Source organism: Strigops habroptila, chromosome 5 (genome assembly GCF_004027225.2).
Source record: "Strigops habroptila isolate Jane chromosome 5, bStrHab1.2.pri, whole genome shotgun sequence".
Lineage (NCBI taxonomy): Eukaryota > Metazoa > Chordata > Aves > Psittaciformes > Psittacidae > Strigops > Strigops habroptila.
In genome coordinates, this window is record NC_044281.2 from 6,752,867 (window position 1) to 6,774,180 (window position 21,314).

At 53.4% G+C, this 21,314-nt stretch overlaps 3 protein-coding genes across 9 annotated transcripts in view; 2 read left to right on the forward strand and 1 right to left on the reverse strand.

Annotated features, from left to right (window-relative positions):
- The window catches only part of MLPH (melanophilin), a 30,646-nt gene extending 19,478 nt beyond the window's left edge, over positions 1–11,168 (forward strand). For 4 of the 6 annotated variants that reach the window (XM_030487565.1, XM_030487566.1, XM_030487567.1 and 1 more), the window contains 8 exons: positions 500–691; positions 3,873–4,064; positions 6,233–6,388; positions 6,485–6,577; positions 6,991–7,056; positions 7,219–7,276; positions 8,691–8,788; positions 9,131–11,168. In XM_030487565.1, coding sequence (XP_030343425.1) covers positions 500–691; positions 3,873–4,064; positions 6,233–6,388; positions 6,485–6,577; positions 6,991–7,056; positions 7,219–7,276; positions 8,691–8,788; positions 9,131–9,157 — 882 coding nt within the window. In that variant the 3' untranslated portion in view covers positions 9,158–11,168. The remainder of the gene's footprint in view (positions 1–499; positions 692–3,872; positions 4,065–6,232; positions 6,389–6,484; positions 6,578–6,990; positions 7,057–7,218; positions 7,277–8,690; positions 8,789–9,130) is intronic. The other 2 variants (XM_030487568.1, XM_030487571.1) reach the window with 1 other exon arrangement.
- Positions 11,169–12,246: 1,078 nt separating this feature from the next.
- Positions 12,247–13,833, forward strand: PRLH (prolactin releasing hormone). Of its 2 annotated transcripts, none has more exons than XM_030487770.1 (3): positions 12,247–12,311; positions 13,179–13,374; positions 13,627–13,833. In XM_030487770.1, exons 2-3 carry the CDS (start codon positions 13,275–13,277, stop codon positions 13,797–13,799), a joined length of 273 nt encoding a protein of 90 aa, XP_030343630.1. In that variant the 5' UTR covers positions 12,247–12,311; positions 13,179–13,274; the 3' UTR covers positions 13,800–13,833. The 2 variants fall into 2 exon arrangements, with proteins under 2 accessions (XP_030343630.1, XP_030343629.1); XM_030487769.1 differs by having other exon boundaries at positions 12,251–12,311; positions 13,179–13,389.
- A 779-nt stretch (positions 13,834–14,612) lies between these two features.
- Positions 14,613–18,906, reverse strand: RAB17 (RAB17, member RAS oncogene family). The gene is made up of 5 exons (XM_030487262.1): positions 18,726–18,906; positions 16,616–16,767; positions 15,869–15,994; positions 15,559–15,652; positions 14,613–15,070 (listed from the first exon to the last, which is right to left on the reverse strand). The coding sequence occupies exons 1-5, from the start codon at positions 18,904–18,906 to the stop codon at positions 14,958–14,960; spliced, it is 666 nt and encodes a 221-aa protein (XP_030343122.1). The 3' UTR covers positions 14,613–14,957.
- Positions 18,907–21,314: the final 2,408 nt, after the last annotated feature.

Genomic DNA, 21,314 nt, shown 5'->3' on the forward strand with positions numbered 1-21,314 from the left:
CTGGGTGGAACTATGCCATCTATCCTACAGAAAAACTTGCTGCATGTTTTCTCATGACAAATCAGATTGCTTAAAGGCTCTCAAAGCCACATTGGCGAGCAGTAGTTCACATGGCTTCTTCCCTCATTCTGGTGGACCATGTCTTTGGGTTGCTGTGATCTCTGCCCTTGGAGCCACCAGCCACACCATGATTCCTAATGAAAACCTGGTGATTTTGGGCCCCAAATCCCCTGGGTACCTCTTGTTTTTTGAGGGGGGAGCAGGCAAATGCAATTTTACACAGGGAAAAACACGCAAGTGGGGGGGGAAGGTCCTTCAGATCAAGGATTTGTGTTCCTCAGCATGGAGCTGGAGCACAGGTCCCTTTGCAAAGTCCATCAATGGCTGCACTCCTTGCATTCCTCTCCTGGCCAGTCATGGTGAGTGCATCTGGATCTGGGCATGCCCCGTTGTCCAACACAGGAGACTCTTACCCAACTCCCTTCTTCTGTCCCCTCAGTCTCCAGCCCCAGACTCCCAGCTTGATCCCGATGCAGAGGAGGAGGAGTTGAAGAGGAAGCTGGAGGAGTTAGCCAGAAACATCAGTGACAAGGAAGTCTCTTCTGAAGAAGAGGAGCATGAAGAAAAGAAGAGAGCAAAGAAACCTGAGATGAGTCCCTCCAGTCATGACATGGCCAGAGATGCTCGAAAGGTAATCTGTGTCCTCCCACCCATACCATTCTAGGCTCCATCTGTGGTTCCTTCTGCTTTTAGTGGTTTATGGTTTACACCATGATAATGCAACTCTTCTTCTGTCCCATGCCTCCACCTCAATGCCTCCCAGGGCTGTGGTGTGTCTGACTTAGCTGTCTGCTTTAACAAAGTGCCAAGGGTTAGAGCACTTCTAGGGTGTGCTCTCTAGACTCTCCCAATCTCATCCAAGAGTCAAAAGTAAAGTCTCTTAGAGGTCTTGAAGGCTACTGCCTACCTTGGAGAGGTACACAACCTCCACATCTATTTAGAAGGGTTGTCTCAGGATCTAGATATCATTGTAGAGAAGAGAGTCCTGGGGTGGGAGGAGAACTTGGTCATTTAGTACTGGCAGCTTTTGTCAGGCACCTTCTACAACCTGAAATGTTTCTTCCAGGCCTCTCAATGCTCCTGAGGCTACAAATTCCTGGTCCTGCTTCCAGCCTGCTAGATCAGCATCTCCTGTACTTCAGCAGTGTGCTGGCTCCTGTTCCCTGTTCAGTGGGTGATCTGTGGGGACATGGTCAGGGGGAAGAGGAGGGATCAGAGAATTTATGCAGTCCCATTCACACTACACCAGAGGATCCCTCACCCCCATGGCCCAGCGCAGCTCTGATTTATCCCCCTGCCTGCTGGGTGCATTTTGGAGGTCTGCTTTTCCCCTGTTATCCCTGCAGCATGGCTGCAGAGGCATTCATTGCTTCCATGGCCTGAGAGCAAAAGCAGGCAGAGGAACTGGTCAGCTTCCCCCTCGCCTCACCCAGTATGTGGTGCGCATGGGTGACAGCCCTGGGGATGAGCAACCCATGGCAGGCAGCCCAGGTGACTCAGAGAGAAAGGGAGATTTGCACGTCTCCAGCTGTGTAGAGCCTCCTGAGATGGTCCATTAGCACAAAAAGGAGAGGTCAGCGTTCCTTGTTAGGTCTCTAATGGCTTATTTGTTCACCCCCTCCCTCGTGCCTTGCCCGTAGGTGGAGTATGTGTGTGTTTGCTCTGTCACATCGTCACTGGAGTGCTACCCATCTCCTCTCCTGCAAAGCTCCTTTCATCTGAGGTTGCGGAGGCTTCTGTGGTGCCACGAGGCATCTGTTTAATGGGCTTTTGTTCCTCAGCCTCACAAGGCAAAACCTGGCTGCTTGGAGAGTGCAGCTGCATGTACACGCGTTGTGCACTTAGTGAGTCCGTGTCAGGTGTGAAGGAGACCTCAGAGCAGCCTTTCAATATCTGAAGAAGGCTACAAGGATGCTGGAGAGGGACTCTTCGTCAGGGACTGTAGCGATAGGACAAGGGGTGATGGATTCAAACTGAAACAGGAGAAGTTCAGGTTAGATATAAGGAAGAAGTTCTTCCCTGTGAGGGTGCTGAGACGCTGGCACAGACTTTTCCCAGAGAAGCTGTGGCTGCCCCATCCCTGGCAGTGTTCAAGGCCAGGTTGGACACAGGGGCTTGGAGCAACCTGCTCTAGTGGAAGGTGTCCCTGCCCGTGGCAGGGGTTGGAACTGGAGGAGCTTTAAGGTCCCTTCCAACTCAAACCAGTCTATGTGTCTTTGCCCAGCTCTATGTAAAGTCTCAGGATTAGAGCAAGCAGCTGTTCCCAGGATGGCTTACCTCATGGTTTTGGGTACCGTTTGCTGTTCTCTTACTGCCACTGGATCAACAGTGCACTGCATCCTTACTGAAAACCTTCTTGACCGCCTCCTTTTTCCTGAAAGCTGATTTTAGATGATTGCTGCAGCCGGATTTAACTACTGCTCATGGGCTGAATGATGTGCATCTTCTTAGTAACCATTTTCAGCTAGCTGCAGCACAGCAGCAAGATAACTTCCTGAGTGAGCTGCTGATCTGCAGCAGAGTCTCACCCTGACCTGCACTGAGGAACAGGGAGATGTTAGTGGGGTATCAGTGTAAGCTTCTTGATTCATGTAAAATGAAGCCTGGATTCTCTTTGACCAAAACTCATCTATGAAGCATGGAGGATACAGGCAAGGTCATTGACTCTTGGCAGGTAGGTAACACAGGAGCTATATATGACAGGTCCTAAGCAAAGAGGACCCCAGCTGGGTTGCAACAGCTCAGGCAGAATCAAACCCGAGAAATTAAACAAAATTCAGTTTTTTTGCTTCATTGTAGTGCTGAAAATACTTTAGAAATGCCAGCAGTGATGTAGATGAACAAGCCTTGGTAAAAGGCTGTGTCAGCATGTATGGTTTTTAACAGCAACTTTCCTTATAAGAGATCCAGGCTTGGATTTTGCATGATTCTAAGTCTGGTCTGGTGAGTTTCCTCTCCAGCCAGGAGGAAGTCATCAAACCGGGGAACACTGCAACGAAAACACACGGTTCTAATGGAAAATGCGAAAAAACTCCGCTGTGCCATGAAGGACCATAAAGTGATAAAAATATCAGCAGGGCTGAGTGAGCTGGTTCTCTGCAGGACAGCCTGCCTGGAAATACGTGCAGTTGTAAACACCAGTGTTCGTTGCCAGTGGATGTATCACCACCATCTCCTTGGTTTCTAGGGAATTATCAGTTGAGAGAGAGATCATGAGTTTCTTCAGTCTATTTTTACATTTGCTTAATGCCTTATCATGCAAAAGGCAGCACTTAGGAGCATTACTGCTGTCAGTGCTCCTTGGCGTGGGCAGAGGGGACGTTAATCCCAAGTTCTGGCAGTGTGGCAATACAGTATTGGTTTTTTTTTCCTTTGCCACAAACTCCAGGAGTTATTGGAGTTATTTGCACCCATGCTCAGGCGTGCTGAAGTGTAAAGCAATATGCTGCAATTAGATCTTATCTGCTGAGTAACTGAGTGGCCTTCAGGTGGCCGGGTGTTGCTGCTGTTGGACAACACTGGTGAGTGACACATCCCTTGATAACCTCTTTTCCAAGACTTTTGAGATGACTTCTTTTGTCACAGCCATCCTCCAGCAAGCACGGGCTGAGATCAAACCTCTGCTTTAGCCACGCATCCATCTACAGTGGGAAGCCCTTCAGGAGCAGCGTAAGCCCTTTAATTATCACTTCTCCATCTTTCTACAGCTCCTGAAGGTTTGATGCCCAACTTGCTCGATTCTGTACACCACGTTAAAATAATGTCCTTATTTCTTTCCCCTGCTCCACTCTGGCTGTGCCGGGCGTTCGCAGAGGTCATCAGCTCAGGCTTTGAGCGAAATCACGGCCAAAGTGCTGAGAACCATAAACACCACAGAGAAAGCGGTGTGTGAGTTGTATGGAGAGAACCAGTGCACCGGTGGCTGTGTCCTCCCCGCAGGGCATCCTCCCAGCCTGGGAGATGGGAAAGAGGTGGCCGAAGCGTACCGTGAGCTTGAAGAAAATGTAAGGTTCTAAGGTTCATGAGAGGTTTCTGCAAGCAGGGAGGGCATCAGCAAGGAGAGGGGTGGGAATACAGAGGAAACCCCCCAAAATTTCTTATTAGTGGGCAGGCCAACAGTAAAAGGATGGGCACGACAGAGGAGTTAGAGTCCAGTCTTGCCTGATGGTGGCCAGGGCTCTCTTAAAAGGGAGGTGGCACAACAGCAAGTGCAGATGCTCTGTCTTGTTGCTTCCCTTGTGCCTCAGTTCCTGGTTTCCTCGGCTGAGTGCCGGGGAGGGAGGATGAGTGCGGTCCTCAGTTTGCTATAGTGTTGCTTTGCTGGATTTTGGCAGCCCTGTGCTCCAGCTGCAGCAGAACCTTCTGCCCTGCTTCTCTTTGGTTCCTCCCCAGCACTGCATTGCTGCGTTTCACCAAGGCTTTCACGAACGTGGACAGCATGTCCTACCTGTTTGCTAATGCTGACTTGTGCCTGGGGCTGATGGGCTCATGCAGGTGATAAGTTTACATCTAGAGCACATTCTCCTGCTGGGTTTGTGTGGCACTGAAGCACCAACACATTTTTTAGCTATGGTAAACCTGTATGAATCAATTCCCTGTGGAAATGGATTGCATCTACAGCGCCATTTGCCAAGATCCAAAGAAACAGTTCAAGGGTGGGGCAAAGAGTTGTATCTCCATCTGGGTGGTTGGGTTTCACTGTCAGAAACATCCCGGGGAGCCAGGTTTTATAACACACTGTGGCTAGTCTCTCGTTGGGGAAAGCTTAAACATAAAGGCAGTGAGCAGCTGGCTGCACCACCTGGCTGGTTTCTGGCCAAATGCAGCATCCCAGGGAAAGAGGGGTGTCTGCGTGAAGGGTTTGAGGTTCCCCCTCTCCCAGAAGAGGGGATAGGGCTGAGAAGGACGTGAACTATAGGCTTAGTGCTGCTGCCATCAGTGGCAGGTCTGCGACAAGGAGATGGGTAGAGATGGCCCTGGGAGGTGCCGGCTTGGCCTGCTATTCCCTCCTGGCCCCGGCTGAGTCACGGCTGGCTTGATGCTCTGCTCCTGGAGCATGCCACCTCAGAGGGCATGGGGAGAGTTTGATGGCCCAACAGCAAATTGTGTCGCTGTGACTCACAGGTTGAGCTGCTTCACAGACAGCACCCATAAATGTCTCTAATCTGTTATGGCCTCGGGGCTTGCACTGGCATGGGGGAGACCTATGGGACATGGTGGTGTGAGTTGGGTGGATGCTCAGTACTTCAGGGTATGCCAGGGCTCTTGCCAGGCAGTCTTGAGCAATACCCAGCCCAGAAAAAGCAATGAGGGTTGGAGGAGCAGGACTTGCACTAGCAATACCAAGATTTGGGATTCGGTCAGCAAAACAGGGGCCACAACCCATCTGATCATCTTATGTGATTGCATACAAACTTATTGTTTTCCTAAATTGCCTCGCTTGGACTTGCATCCTTGTGGTAGCCCAGGAGGAGGCAAGTGACAGCAAAGCCTGTGGTTTTATTGGGATGTCCTTCTACCCTTCTTATCTAGGCAGCAAAGATAGCCTGTTGCTTCCCATAGCCACTGTGCATCCCCAATCAGCAGCCCCATGGCTGCGCTGGGCTCTGTTTGCATGCGTGTTTGCAGGGGCTCTTGGCTGGGATCATTCCTGTGTATTTAGAGCAGTTCCTGAGCAAAACTGTTCTTTGCAGGTTGGTTAACGGCCCAGGGCCAAACTCCCACACCCTGACCAGGCAACCGAGCAGCACAGACATCCTTAAAAAAGACTGAGTGAATGTGGAAAGTCAGTGTATCAACTTCGCAGCTCACTGACACCATGGGACGTGGCAGCCTGCACTGGTTTGCTGGTACCTGCCTCCCCTCTGAGCACATGGCATAAAGATGCTGATGCTTCTCGAGTAGGTCATCGAGTTTTGGTCCTTCCTGTGTTCCCACTGAGCATTTTACCACTTTGCCTGGTTGGTAATTGCTCTCAAAAAGCCTGGGGAAGGGAGGAAATGAGATGAAAAACCCTGTCAGAGCTGTCTGGTACTGTCTGTGCTGCAAGGCAAGAAAGCAGTCATAAAATAGTGGCAGGAGCTGTTGCCTCTGGGGCTGCAGAGATGCTGAGAGCTCTGGGGAGGTTAATCCTTCAATGGGTGTGGGTTTGGTTGGTTTTTTTCTTTTTCAGGTGTATCTGACTGCTGGGAAGACCTTCCGGCTTGAGAACACCCTGAAAGAGCTTGAAGAAGGGGCTCAGCACAGCGGCACGACTGACTCGGAGCTGTCAGAGCTGGAGGATAAAGTGGCCTCAGCAGCTGCTCAGGTGCAACAGGCAGAGAACGAGGTGAGGACGTGGCTGAGAGCTACTTTGCACAGCCAGTGACAGCAAATGAAGCTGGTGATGGAACCAGCATCTGTATGTTTTTTCCTTCTCCTAAAGGTTTCCGACATCGAATCTCGGATTGCGGCTCTGTCAGCTGCGGGGCTGACAGTGAAGTCAGTGGAAAAGGCAAGGAAGAAGTCGACTGGGCAGGTGAGCATGGAGGGTGGGTATGAGAGATCCCAGCCCTGAGATGCACAGATTGTTGCTGCTGCCACTGGACACTGTGAAGGGCTGCCTGGCTTGCTGAGTCCTTGCTTGCTGCGCCCGGCTCCCTCCCTGCTGCCTGGTTCTCTGCCCCAAGGCTCCGAGAGCAGATGTCTCACTAAGGATGGGGGACAACGCTGATTCCCTATAGGCATCAAGGGAGGATTTTGTATCTGGTAGCTCGTGCTCTTCCCGGGGTTGCAGGGAGAGCACACAGTGCTGTGGCAGTGTACTGCCTCTTTTGCTCACCTTGGGATGATCCCAGGCTAAATAAAAGAGGTGAAAATGCAAAGGAGAGCAGACCAAGTTGTCTGCCTCCTGCACCCAGAAAGAAACCCCTGCCCTTCCTCTGCCCGCAGGCTGCCTGCCTCCACTCTCCCGGTCCCGCCAGCAGCAGTCCCGGGGAGTCTTCGGATGACGTTAAAGTGAGTACGTGTTTAATCTGTGCTGGCTGGTGCGTGCAGCACGGCATCCGGCCTGGAGACAACCAGGGCATCCAGGGAGCTGCTTTCAAAGCGGTGGCCTCAGAGGGGACCTCTGTCCTCCCATCCCATTGCCCACAGCAGGCTGCTCCCCTTCTCTTGCAGGCGATGCCTGGACTGCAGGGGTTCAGGAGGAAGTTCAACAGTCCCCTCGAAATCACTGGTAAGGACGGAGGCTCTGCTCAAGGGAGTTGGGAAACTGTGGGTGGAGCGGCTGGGTTTTGGGGGATGCTTGGTCCTCTCTCTCTGCATTCCCCAGCACTGGGGGATCCTCTTCCCTGTGCTCATGGCCTCCTGTTAGGACAGCTACAGGGAAACCTGTGGTGGACCATTTAGAAAGGAAGCGGCAAATGGCAGGATCAGGGATGGTGATGGCAGAGCGGAGGTCAAGCTGAGTTGGCTCAGTCCTCCAAGAGCCAGGACTTTCTATACAGCCAGGCCTCCTGCCACCCCAGAGTCCAGGGAGACTTCATCTGTGGCATCCTGTTGCCTGTAAGACCTCAAAGCCTCACCTAAGCCCATCATCTCTTCTGGTAACAATTTCTTCCTTGCTTGGTCATCTTGGAGAAAGTATCCTTGACCCTGTTACCCACCTGCCGCAGCCACTGGTGTCTGGTGGGGGGCAAGAGACCCTTCACATCTCAGCTATGACGAACGGCAGCTTGGGAGCACTTCAGAGTAGCCGGTGACCTGAAACTTGGTGCAACAGCTTGTGTGGTGAGGGGCAATCACTGGAAATGTTGCATCCTGGCCCATATCAGTGAGACCCATGAGGAAATGACTTTTCTTTTTCTCTCTTATCTCACCTTGTAAGCTTAAAGACAGAAAGAGTGGGTTGCTTTCCAGATAATGGAAGATGAAAGGAAGGAAAGGAGGAAAGATCATTTAAGGCAGAGGATGAATTGCATTTTCCCCATGCACGCAGACAATTAACAGTGCTATTTCCTAGGCTGAGGCTGGTAGGTGGAAAGGTCCATTCTTCTCATGCCGAAGAGGAGTCATCTGCTCTTCTTCCTGCAAAGGACAGGCAGATAAAGGCAGCCTGGGTGACATGTCAGCCCCGCAAGCAGATAGAGATGTGCAATTAGGATGGACGTCACCAGGCAACCCTAATCCCCTCTGCCTGGGCTGGGCGATGGGGTGATTTGGTCTCCTGAGCACTCTCTCTGTGGTCAGTGACGTGCAAAGTTGGGTTTGCAGAAGTGCAGCTGGTACAAATTGGTGTCAGAGAAAATCACTTAGCAGGTAGGTCAAGAGAGTATCGTAGGCTTGGGTGGGGAGAGCTCCACCAAAAGGCTGGGCTTTTGCCAATCCATGGGGTTTTCCAGAGAACTAGGTCTTGACAGCTGACCACTGGCAGGCTGGCCCAGCTCACACAGTGCTCTGGGAACCTCAGTAGCAGCAGCTTTTGTTTCCCTATTGTGAAAGGGCTTCCCACCGCCCTCCTGGAAAGTGCAATGATGCATCCAAAGCCACAGGCCAGCAGGGGATAGTAAAACCCCAGTGACTTGGTGGGTAAGCGAAACCTCTATGAGGTGGGTGAGGACTTACTGCCCATCTCTCTTCTTTCACTACAGGTCTTGACGACTCCTTTGACCGCAACTCTGTTTACCGTGGCTCCCTGACGCAGAGAAACCCCAACGGGAAGAACAGAAGAGTGGAGAGGCTCTTTGCGGTATGAACCAAGCCACCCAGGAGGGCTGCTGGCCTGGGCTCCACATGGGACTTGCCTCCCTGGGCTTGCACAGAGGAATTTGTCCCTCTCATGCTCTCCTTGAGCCGGTGGAGCCCTCAGCTCTGGGTATTGGCCTGTGGTGGCAGGCGTGCCTGGGTATCACCCCTTGAGGTCTGGGATTTCGTAAGCCCCAGGGTGGGGGGACGAAACAAAACCTTTGAGTTCCCGCTGCCCGAGTGGGATGGGGCAGGTCCTCGCTCCATAGAGGGGCAGCAAGAAGCATTGCCTGGTGTGGTGTGGGCACAGTGGTGAGCTGAGGTTTCTCCCTCTGATGCCTTGCAGAAGCCTGTGATGACCCACCTGTCCTGAGGAGAGGGGGAACCTCCTGCCACTGCATTTCACTGATGCAAGACCTCAGCGCAAAGCCTCACTGCCTTCCCCACAACTCCTGCTCTTCCTTCTGCCATCTCCATCTCTCCCTGAAGCCCCGGACAGAAGGGGAGCCAGTGGTTGTGGGCAGGAAGCCTTGCTGGTAGCTGCCAGGGAGAGGAGCAAGGCACTGGGGTGCAGACCCATGGCTAGGGGCTCTCATGGGAGGATGCAGGCATGATACCTTTGCTTAAGACTGCTTTTTGGTAGCAGGTTAACCAAGGGGACCAGAGAGGTGCAGAGAAGGAGTGACTTCCTCGGAGGGAGCTGGATGCCAGTGTGCCTTTCCAGCATGGGGACCAGGGGCAGTGGTACCTTGTCAAAAGCTGTCAGTGCCTGTCCCTGCTCGCTCAGCTGCTGGTGCTGAGTGGTGACAGGAGCTGACAGTGGGTGCAGGATGCCCTTGGGTACCTCAGGTAAAGCAGGGACCCAGGCACCCTGGGCTGGGATTCACATCCCAGTGCTGGTCCCAACTCCCTGCAGTGTCCCTTGGAGCATCTCCTCCCTTCCCTGAGCAGCAAAGCAGGGTGAGAGCAGTGCTGGCTCCCTCCCAGTGAGCACTTGGCCAACAGGTCTTTGCACAAAGTCATGCAAACACCCACGGAGGCTTCTTGCCATCGTGTCTGAAGCAACCGTGACCATGTGGGGATGTGAGCAAGGCAAGGCTTGCGGGAAGTGGTGGCAAGAAAGGCTGGAGGGCTTGTTGGGGGTCAGTTGTTTTTTACAGCACTCAAAGATATCCCCTCTCCATGTAAGGCTATATTAGCAAGTTCAGAAGGACTCCAGAAGGACTGTGTAGGTGCTCCCTTGGAGGCTTTCCCCACCCTGCAGAGGGGTGAGCCCATACCAAGAGGCACTTTGGATGTCCCCTGTCCTGATGATGGAATTGTAGAACCTGATAGGACCATCCGATCCTTTGGAGGGGCTGTGATGGCTTTTGGGAGCTGCAGTGGCCCTGGGTTCGTAGCAGGTGACAGCAGATTTGGTAGCGCCCTCCCTTCAATACCACAATTGCTTGTTTTCCTCAGCAATTAATTCTGCGCATCCCTGTGGAGCAGTGTCTGTCCCCATACCCGTCGGGATGGGGAGGGGGCTGCTTTCTCTTGCAGGTCACTTTGAAGGAGATTCTTGTTAAAAGATTTTGCTCGGTACCTGCTGGTCCCTGTTCTTTATAGCCCCAATCTCCCTCCCTCTGCAGCGGGCGATGCTGGACGGATCGCTCACAGCCAGAGCAGGTATGTCAGACCAGTGCTGGCAGTTCCCCATCAATGGCTAGACAGGCTGGACTGGTTTAGGCTATTCCTGTGCATATGAACTAAACCCACTTTAATTATGAGTAGTAGCGTGAATTCTCATCCAAGTAACACTTACGTTTAGCTTTCACAGTAGAAGAGGCTCCTAACTGCCTAGAAATGGTTCCATGGTCATCCCGGAGCAGTCCATAGGCTGGGATTCCCAGCTGGAAACAAAACCACTTTCTTATTTTTAAATGAAATCCTTCAAAAGGGTAAGTGCAAACTGCTGCCATTGTAGAAACTCTCCCAGGCACCGCAGCATTATCGGGTCCATCTCTTGCTGCTCAGCCAGCCTCAGTGCTAGGATAGCAGCTCCTTGGCTAGCATCCTAGAAGAGAGCTCCATGAAGATCTGGGCAATGCTATGGGTTTGCACCCACCCTTCTGCTGTCAGGGTTCAGCCTTTGCCCCAACCGTATCTCTTGCTGTATCTGGTTTCAGCCATAACTCAAGTCCTTCCACACAACTGCTCGGATGCTTGACCCTGAGAAGTAGTCCTTGCAGTGAGCCTCAGCAGGGCAAGTTAAGGCATCTTTCAGGCTTTTTAGTCATCCACGTTGTTTTTTGCTGGTTTCCTGCCCCATCTGCCCGTGTAGAGATTATATATATGTATACAAAATCATGCAATAAAGCCAATATTGTGTCCAGAACCTGGGACCTATTTTTCAGTCTGTTCTTTCAGCTCACTCGAGCAAAGCCTCCTTTCTCTTCCCATCCTCTCCTTTAATCAGCTGGTGCACTCCTCTCTTTAAAACTAGGCAGATGAAAGCAGAAAGAAGCTGAGTTGGTGGAACAGGGGGAGAGGGTGATGAGCAGGATGGCAATATGACTTGTCAGATGCTGATCACAGAGATGCAGATGTGATGGGCAAGGTTTCTCCTCTCTTCATCCCTTTCCCTGCCTTTGATGTCCCTCTGCAGCAGCCGCCCTGTGTCCAATTCTGCTCCCATGACCATCTCCCAGCACTGACTGTGCTCAGAGCCGATCGCAGCATGAAATGGAGCTCTGTCCTAGGGCAATGTCTACCCCACATGGGGGTGGCAGCTGAGACCTTCCCCCTGCTCACACCTCACCAGTGACAGTGTCTTCACCATCCTGCCAACACAGACACATCCTTGTTTTGGGGTATTTCTAGTCCCAGTAATTCCTGTTTCGCCTGGGGGTGGACCGGTGCTCAGACACTGAGCAGCCCCCTGCGCTGGGGACCTGAGCTGGCTCCTCCAGCATCGTATCCAGCAGAACAAACATCATCAGAAATTTCTCCCTGAGAGTGGTTTAACCCATTTAGTACCGGAGGTTTGAAATCCCCATGCTGTGGAGACGAGCCCCCTCCTGCCAGCCTGTGTGCCCCAGCAAGTTGCCTTCCCCTCTTCTCTGTGTTTAATTTTCTAGTTTCCTTAAAGCAGCTTTTTGGGGGGTTTGAAGGAGAAAAGGGTGGTGGCACCCAGCGTGACTCCTGTGGTGGAGCGAGTTCGTGGTGTTCAGGGCAGCATCACCCACCGACCCCCCGCAGCGGAAAACTCCCTCTTGTCTGAGTTAAGAGCGGGTCAAGGACAGGGGTTAACACATTCCCAGGCGCTCCGGCGGAAGATAAAATGCTGGTCCCTTCTGAGTCATGAAACTCCCGGTGCTGATTCAATGAGAGGGGCGGCGGGGAGGGGAGATGCCCCTGCTCAGTCCTGCCAGGGCTCGCCTCTGACATCAGCACAAAGCTGGCCATAAAAACGGCGACCGGAGAGGACTCCAGCTCAGACAGCGGCCGCGGAGCTCAGCGGGACGGCAGCCAGCGCCTCGCCCTCGGTAAGTGCAGCCCCAGCGTGCGGAGCGATGCTTTCCTCTCCCTCTCATGATGCTTTTGTTGCTAGCTGCTTTCCCAAGCGCTGCTTTGCCTCTGCGAGCATGTGCGTGTCCCTGTGTCTGCCCAACTGGCTTAGGGGTTTCCAAAAGGGGGCTGTAAAAAGTTGGCAGCTGCAGCAAACCTGAGCTCTCGGGAGCCCAGACTGGCTCCTGCCTGGCGTGCTGCAAACTCCTCCTTTGCAAAAGTCACAGAATCACAGAATGGTTTGGGTTGGAAAGGACCTTAAGATCATCTAGTTCCAACCGCCTTGCCATGGGGTCCCTGGAAATAAAGCTGCTGCATGTCCCTGCCACATCCTGCTTAACCCAGCTCTCCTGCTTCTGCCCCTTGCCCTGCTCCCTTGCCGCAGGTGGCTGCAGAAATCAAGCCCATCACTCAGCCTGCTCTGCACGGTCCCGCTCATCGCTTTGGTGCCATAAAGCACGTTACAGGGTGTTCCCAGGTTAACAGTTCAGCAGCTGGGTGCAGGGTTGGGTACCAAGGGTGCAGGAGTGACCATGGTCCACCCAGCAGCAAAACCCATGTGTGCAGCCTTTGCTTGGTGGTGCCAGCCCTGCATTTTTGCGGTGGTCGCTGTCCCCATCTCCTGGGCTGCAGGATCCCACGGGCTCCCCGGGTGCCCCAGAGAGAAAGAGCGATGCCAGGCCTGGCCCAAGGTGCTCGGCTAGGACAAAACCCTCTTGTAACGATGCTGGGGTTTGTACAACTCATGTTTGCAAGGGGATGTTATCCCCAGAGCTGTCAGCCCAGTGAAACCCCCTGGTTTTGAGCAAGCTGCCCTGACCAAGCCAAACCCTTCGCTCCCGCAGCCGCGCCGGAGGCCGCTATCTCCGTGGCACCATCAGAAAGAGCCAGGAGCTGGGAGGCTGCAGGGCCAAGCCACGGCCGGCCACAGAGTGCTGGGGATGAAGCTGTGGGCCGCCTGCCTGCTGTGCCTGCTGCTCGCCTGCCTGACCCTGCCTGGCGCCTGCAGCCGCCGCCGCGAGCGCTCCATGGAAATCCGGAGTAAGGAGAACAGGAGTAAGGGACCCTCCCCAGCCAACCCCTGCCCCCAGAACCCTCCACACCCCCAGCCTCCCCTGCACTGGGGGGAGTGGGTGTCCTCTGCAGAAGCAAAGGTTTTCTTTTATCCCCCTCAATCCCCTTTCCCACTCCCTTGGCATTTGTTGCCCCCCTCACCCATGGGTGCTGCGCTCTGTCCTCCCTCCATGTCCTCTGTCATCTCCCTCTGATGGCTCCTCGGCTTTTGCCTTGCAGACCCGGACATCGACCCCTCCTGGTACACAGGGCGCGGGATCAGGCCGGTGGGGCGGTTCGGGCGGCGGCAGGCGCTGGATGAGGGCACCCATCCCGGGGGGGCTGGCCAGCGGCAAGCCTGTGCCCCCCCACACCTGCACCTCCAGCCCCTCCAGGGGGAGCGGAGCCCATGAGCTGGAGCCCACAATAAAAGCCCTTTTCCTCTCATCCCTGTGTCCCAGCCTCTCTGTCTGAAATGCAGCACTGGGGAGTGACCCCCAGAATTGCTGGTCTCGCATGGTTTTGCAGCCTGCCCTGGCAGGGGGTGCGGTGCAGCAGAGCTTCTCTCTCTATACAACAGGGCATGGTTATCCCCAAAAACCACCCTAAAAATAAGCCCCAGAGGGCTTCCTTTCCTAAGTGCATCCCCTGTGGCTCCTGCAGCACACCAGCACCCATGGATGCCCCCTATATCTTCATTTCCATGGTGTTGGGGTCAGAAAGAGCCACCCCATTTCCATGGCCCGGGTCTGAAACTCGCTGGGAGCATATGGGGCTCTGTCCATTGTGCTGCATGTCCCCAGATGTTCCCTCATAAGCTGTGTCCCCAAGCCAGACCTCCTCTCCAGTTTGGGGACAAGAAGGGCCACAGAGAAGGATGACCCTCAGGATCTCTGTTTCTGGTTCCTGGCCCAGCATTGAGGGTCTAGGGCTGTTTGGGGAGGGAAGAGTTAATCTTGTTTCCCAGTTGCCCTAATGTAGGGGATTTCAGGTAGCAAATACGCCTTCTGGCTGGGAAGGAGCCCCTGTCCCACTCCAGGATGGCTCAACCCTGGCGCAGCAGGGCTGGGGCTCGCAGGGTGAGGGGAGCACCAGCCCCAGTCACTGCTGACTCCAGGAGTCCGGTGGTCCCCACCTGCAGGCTGATATCCAGGGCAGGGAAAAACCACAAACCCACCCTTCAGGGCAATGTTCTCTTTATTTTCAGCCTGGTGCAAAGCCGCTGGGAGGCACTGGCTCCACTCTGGGAAGTTAAACTCTCCCTTTTCAGATGGGAAGGGAAGCGGATGAGTGAGGTGCAGCTGGGGTGGGAAGGCACCAGTGAGGGCTGGTGGCAGCAGTGCTGGCAGGTCGCACTCCTCTCTGAAAGCCGAAAGGTGGTGGAAGAATCTGTGCTTCACCTCTTGCTTGAAGGCAGTGCCAGAGAGCTGAGGAAGCCCCATGCTGAGGTCAGATGGGCTCTGACCTTCCTCTGAGCAGGAGGGTGTTGAGGCTGAGCTGCCCCTGCAGTTCTGCATCCCCCCTGCCTCATCACTGCTCCTTTTGGAGACCTATTCCAGAGCTGCCCATCCTCAGAGCCGGCAGCACCCTGTCCTTGCTTTGCTCTCCCCCAGGGTGACTGTTGACCTCCCATGCGGGGATGGGGCATGTGCCTTCTCTTGTTCCCGCTGCAGGAGCTCTTGGGCTAGGAAGAAACACAAGGTTAGAAAGGGCTCGTTTCTCCTGGCAGGGGGCTGGGATGCAATGGCTGTCGTGTCCCACCCCAGGGGAGCCACTGATGACCACCAGTACTGTCCCATGGTAACCATGTTAGCTCTCTACTAAACAGCTATGCTGGGGACACCATTACACCTAGATTGGATGCTAAAGCAAGAGAAGTGTGGTTTTGGGAAAGGACATGAAATCCATCTCAGGTGTTGGAGCATCCTGGGATGGACCAGTTCATCCTTCTGCCCAGAGGTGTGGCACAGAAACCATGGGCTGCTGTGGCTGTGACCGTTGCAGTTGCTGGATGTGGCACAGGCTGGACCAGCCAGGAAGAAGATCTCGGTGGCAAACACAAGCAATGAAGGGGGTCAGCTTTGCAGGGGGAAGGTATTTACAGCCTTGAAGCAGAGGTTTGGGGCCTGTGCACCCAGCTCTGCTCTCACCTAAAGCCATGACACAACTCACCTATGGCCATAAAGATATCATTTACTTGGTGGTTGGATTTTGCAGATGTCTCCATGAACAGGAGGCCTTTGGTCCTTGCAAACTCTTCCCCCTCCTAGGTGGAGACAATCAGAATTATTCCCTCAGCCCCCTCAGGGGCTGCTTGTTCAGTTACAGCATCATTTCATGGCAGGTCAGTAATTATACAGGGACTTTGGGGGGGTCTGAAAGCCTCATAAATTCTTGGTTTTGCTAAGACATATCACAGACACCCCAGTGCTTGCTGGTGAGGGGGAAAGAGCAGGTCTGGGAGCTCACCCCAGGCACTCACCTCGGTAGTGACTTCTCGCTCAGCAGCAAGGTCCAGCTTGTTGCCTACCAAAGCAATGACAATTTCATCAGGAAGGAATTCCTTCTCCAGGTCTGTCAGCCACAGCTTTGCTCTGTTGAGTGTTTCCTGCAGAGATGAAGACAAAACCACTCAGGGATCTGGTTTTAATTTAATCTTTTTGCCTCAGGCATAGCAAAGCTCAATGGGTAGCACCAAACCAAAGAGATGTGGTGGGGAGACTGAACTGAATAAGGAAGAAGCTCTTCCCTGTGAGGGTGCTGAGGCGCTGGCACAGACTTTTCCCAGAGAAGCTGTGGCTGCCCCATCCCTGGCAGTGTTCAAGGCCAGGTTGGACACAGGGGCTTGGAGCACCCTGCTCTAGTGGAAGGTGTCCCTGCCCATGGCAGGGGGTTGGAACTGGGGGAGCTTTAAGGTCCTTTCCAACACAAACCAGTCTGTGATGCTATGATTCTATGACTTCGGTTGTCCTCTCTCTCAGCGAAACAGGTCACCAGCCCTCAAACACTTCTAAGGCTAAATCAGCCCTGGATAGGATGCACTCTTTCTGCACAGCATCAGAAATCGCCCCTGGGGTGGTCACATGGTCCTACATGGCCAGGGACAGCCCCTGGCACATCCCAGGTGGGATGTTCATCTTCTCAGGAGGTGCTCATGTACCATCATCTGAACACCTCTGCCCTGGCAGTGCTGCTGCAGCATGGCTTAGATCAGCATCCCTTGCCTTACCTTGTTAGCGATGTCGTAAATGACGAGAGCAGCGTGGGCGCCCCGGTAGTAGAGGTGGCAGACACTGTGGTACTTCTCCTGGCCTGCCGTGTCCCAGATCTCCAACTTGACCGTGGCCACCTCCAGGTTGAGTGTCTGTGTGAAGAAGGAGCCTACAAGCAAGATGCAGGGTGCACGTTCACTTGCAGGAAGAGCAGAGAGCTCAGATTTGCTGCTGTGAAGTCAAATCCCTCCTGAGGGCCAGTAACAGTGCTCTAATGCACAAAACTGTGGTGGGTTACTCATAAGCACTGGCACTGTTGATGGGATGGCAGGGCAGCCTGTGGCAGGCTGGAAGACCTTCCCGGCAGCAGCTTTGCGTGGATGCACACCAGTTTTGATGTCAGACAGGTTTGAGCTCTGCCAAATAGCCCCCAGATACAGAGCCACTTCCACCTTGCTGGTGGGTCAGACCTGTGAGAGCTGTGAATAGGAACATCCACTGAATAGGGCTCCCATTGGAGGGAAGCCTCCATCCCTGCTCCCAGGGAGCAGGTGGCCACTTGTGGACCAAGACAGAGTCAAGGCAGAGGGACAAGGCGAGCAGCTCCACAGTGCCTTGCTCTCCTCCACCAGCTAGCTCTTCAGACTCCACGTGGGACCACAACCTCTGTGCCTGCTGTGCCACCTTAGGGCAAACTCCAGGCGTATCATGTGAAATGAACATCTATAATGTGTAGGTGCTGTAGGAAGCTGTGCTGATGCGAACATACAGGGCAGGCAGCTTGATGTCAGCAGATACGTTAGCTTGAGGGAGGTTTTAGAGGGAGCAGAGCTCTCGCCTTGATGATGGAGATGAAGCATGAGCATGCACATAGCCTGCCTTCAGACACGGGCTGCTCGGCATGGCCTGTCAGCTCAGGGCGCGCAGAAGCAGATACTCTCTTCTTTGCCTGTGGGGCAGAGCATAGAGCTTGCAGCCTGGCCAGGGTATAGGGAGGTCTGCGCTCTCATCCCTGCAGGAGGCTGGAGGAAGGAGGCACTGCTGGTAGCCTACCATCAGGCAGTGCTGGGGGACCCTGCTGCAGCTGCCCTGCCTGCTTACACCCTGCACCAAACCTCCCTGCTCCAGCGGGACACTGGGGCTGCGGCAGCTCTCCCTGGGAGAGAGTCTCCTTGGTTGTCTGAATAGCTGTGAGGGCAGCACAGGACCAAGCGTGCAAGGGGCAGATGAGCCATGCAGCTGGACTCCAGTTTCACTCTTTTTGCTGCTGCAGAAATTGCACAGGTGCCTCCAAACACCAGCACAATCTGGATGCGGCTTTGCTGATAGCCTGGTGCTGAGGAACATGGGCTGCAGAGAGCTGAAGATGACAGCAAAGTGAGAGGTCTGTCTCTGGGTGTGAGATATATGGTGAAGGGATTTAAGGCAACACCCTGATAGGGGTGATGGGCTGCTGATGGGGATGATAAGGCAATCAGGTGGAGGCAGGTGGGCCTTAATGTGCCTCAGTGGGTGGAGGAAGGAATGATGCTGAGGTTCTGTTCTGCCCTTGCACGAGATCCACAGTCCTTGGAGCAGCACGACTGAAGGTAATTACATATAATAAATACACCAAATGAGAATATGGCTGCCCCCACCCCATTTATGGTGGCAGCAGCAGGTAATTTGACTACCTTCTCACCTCCATCTCTCTCAGTAGTATAAATTGGGCATTTGAACATCTCTCTACTAGAGGATGAGAATATGGTTTTGTGTTGCAGATAATGGGCTTGCTCCTCTCCTCTCTTCTCTCCAAAGCAGGGACGTCTCTTTGGTAAGATTTGCATCTCTGACTGTGAGATGATACCTGGGTGAAACTGAACTTACTGAATTACCAATTGGTTGGGTTTTGTTTCAATATGAGCTCAATTACTCGTTGTCTGGCTTTGGGTTTTAGTGCTAACGCAGTAAGTGAATTTATCAATGGCAATGTTGAATCTGTATTTCTGTTACTTTATGTTCAAAAGTAGGTCTGTGCTACTGTAAGATGTACCAACCAGTTCTCCTGCATCCCACCCTGCTGTAATGAGGGGCATTAGACCTGGTGTCTTGGCTGGAGCCATCACGCTATTGAAGCCACTCACTCACATCCCACGGTTGGCAGTGACTCCTTGAAGTCATTTTTCACGTATCGATAGGCCAGGCTTGACTTTCCCACTGATGTGCTCCCCAGCAGCACCACCTTGTAGGTGTAGGTTGGATTAATGCCCTCCAGGGACGTGCCCAGCATTTCTTTCTGCGCCATGCCCTGTAAGGAAACCAACTCCATTCAATGTGCATCTGCAGTGATCCCAGGTCTGTTAGCTGAGCCTCCTGCATCCACTCCTGTCTCATGGCACTGGGGCAGGTGGGGCATTTGAGCCTACTTTAACCTCAACATAGGCTAGAATAAAATCATTAATCTCCTGAATCAAATTTGTTGCATCAAAATATCTGCCACTGTCAGTTATGACCAGAGGGTGGAGATCTTTAGAAAGAAACTATGCAAGTGAGAAGCCTTCTTGAATTGGGTGCATCTCCTTTAAAGAAAAGACATACTGGAGAAAGTTGATGGCAGATGGATATCACTTATGGGTGTGCCTTGCTCCTGAGCACACCTCCTTCCCCAAAGTCCTAGTGAAGAGCTTAGGCTTATGTTCCACATTTATTGTGGGTCCTGGTCAGAAGTTGTACCAGGAGAGCCTAACTCAGGCTGGAGGTGATCCCAGGCACAGAAGTGATGCTGCTGCCAGTTTGCTAAGGACACTGCCCAGGGAACGGTTGGGCATCTCCATAGCTGATGAGTTTTGTGGCAGGTCTGCTTCAAGTCAGCATGTTGCTTGCCAGGGTGAAAAAACAGGATTGAGAGGACCTGACTCAAGCAGCACACAGAGCACATGGTGCTGGACTGCATCAAAAGCAGCATGACCAGCAGGTTGAAGGAGGTGATCCTGCCCCTCTACTCTGCTCTCATGAGACCCCACTTGCAGCACTGTGTGCACTACTGGTGTCCTCAGCATAAGAAGGACAAGGAGCTATTGGAGCAAGTCCAGAGGAGGCCACGAGGATGATCAGGGGCTGGAGCACCTCCCATATGAAGACAGGCTGAGAGAGTTGGGGCTGTTCAGCCTGGAGAAGAGAAGGCTGCGTGGAGACCTCAGAGCAGCTTCCAGTGTCTGAAGGGGGCTACAAGGATGCTGGAGAGGGACTCTTCATCAGGGACTGGAGCGATAGGACAAGGGGAGATGGGTTCAAACTGAAACAGGGGAAGTTCAGGTTGGAGATAAGGAAGGTGAGGGTGCTGAGGCGCTGGCACAGAGTGCCCAGAGAAGCTGTGGCTGCCCCATCCCTGCCAGTGTTCAAAGCCAGGCTGGACAGAACCTTGGGTGACATGGTCTGGTGTTTGGTGTCCCTGCCCATGGCAGGGGAGTTGGAACTGGATGATCTTAAGGCCCTTTCCAACCCAAACCATTCTATGATTCTATGCTCCTGCACCATGGATTAAGAAACCCTGGATAGACAGAGCAAGCCCATGGACTCTCACGCCCTCTCAACCGTAGCACCAGAGTGCGACTGCATCACTCGGGGTCGAGCAATGCTCCACCGGGATGGCAGGAGAACATTGCCCGAAATACAATGGTTGCCTCAAACCTGATTTGAAGAGAGCCACTGCAGAGCATTGGCTGTACCCTGGGAAAGGATGGTCGGTGTGAGCCTTCCTGGGTGGCGCACGTCCCCTGCTCCCAGCCTTGAGCTTAAGGAAGTGACCCTACCCCACTGTCCCTGGGAGCTGTCGGTAGATAATGCTGTCCTGCAGCTAGCCAAAGCTTTGCCCGGCTTTTCCTTACAGGGCTCCTCCTCCAATGTCAGCTCACATGAGGAGCTATGTAGGAAAGAAAGGTTCATGCAGAGCTTGCAAGGGAAGGGTCACGGGGTGTTGAATTAAGCAGGAGAGGGCGTGAGAGGACCTTGGATGCATTTATCCCATGTCACATCCAGCAGTAAAGGGGAAATATGCCACCAGCAAGCCTGTAGCTATCGTGTGCAGAGATGGGATGTGCCTCTATATAGATGTGATCTAACACCCAAAGGCAGAAAAGGAGCCTTGTGAAGGATGCTGAAACGTTTGTGCCCTGAGGCTGTTCTCTGCCTGTGTGTCCTGACCCTCTTGCTGCTATCACATGCCAGATGTAGAGCCTCCCATGCCTGGGTGAACACTGCTGGCACGGGGTGCTTCCCTCTGTGTGCTTTTGAATAACTCCCTGGTCAGCCAGACAGCACAGGTCTGCAGGACTTACAACGAAGAGTCAGTGCAATTACTCCAACTTCTACCTGGGGCTTGCAGGATTTGGTGTGCAGAGACTGCAAGTGAGCAAGAAGTATCTCCATAAAGACGTCTAAGAGTGGCCCAGCCCAGGGAAGTCTCCGTAGCTCACTTGTCTGACAAAAGCCTCTTGTTCCTGCACATTGCTCATCCTACACGTCTCTTATTTTGCCCATCTTCCCCTGCAATCTGGCAGGCTCCAGGCCTTTAATTACTGTCCCTTCCCTGAGCTGTTATCAAAGGAGGCTGTCATTAAGAACATTCCTCAGTGCTGGGGGAACCCAGGTCTGTATCTTTAGGCATAGGTGGTTTTTCTGCTCAGTGAGATGGGCTTTCATCCCCCTAAAAACCAGGGGTAAAACCCTCTCTTGCAG

Coding starts and splice junctions, on each gene's coding strand:
- RAB17 (XM_030487262.1), bottom strand. CDS start 18,906: ATGGAGTTGGTTTCCTTACAGGGCATGGCGCAGAAAGAAATGCTGGGC. Junction 15,653..15,868: donor AGCGAGAAGTCACTACCGAG/GTGAGTGCCTGG, acceptor GTCTCCACCTAG/GAGGGGGAAGAGTTTGCAAG. Junction 15,071..15,558: donor TGATATCTTTATGGCCATAG/GTGAGTTGTGTC, acceptor GTTTCTTCCTAG/CCCAAGAGCTCCTGCAGCGG.
- PRLH (XM_030487769.1), top strand. CDS start 13,275: ATGAAGCTGTGGGCCGCCTGCCTGCTGTGCCTGCTGCTCGCCTGCCTG. Junction 13,390..13,626: donor CCGGAGTAAGGAGAACAGGA/GTAAGGGACCCT, acceptor TTTGCCTTGCAG/ACCCGGACATCGACCCCTCC.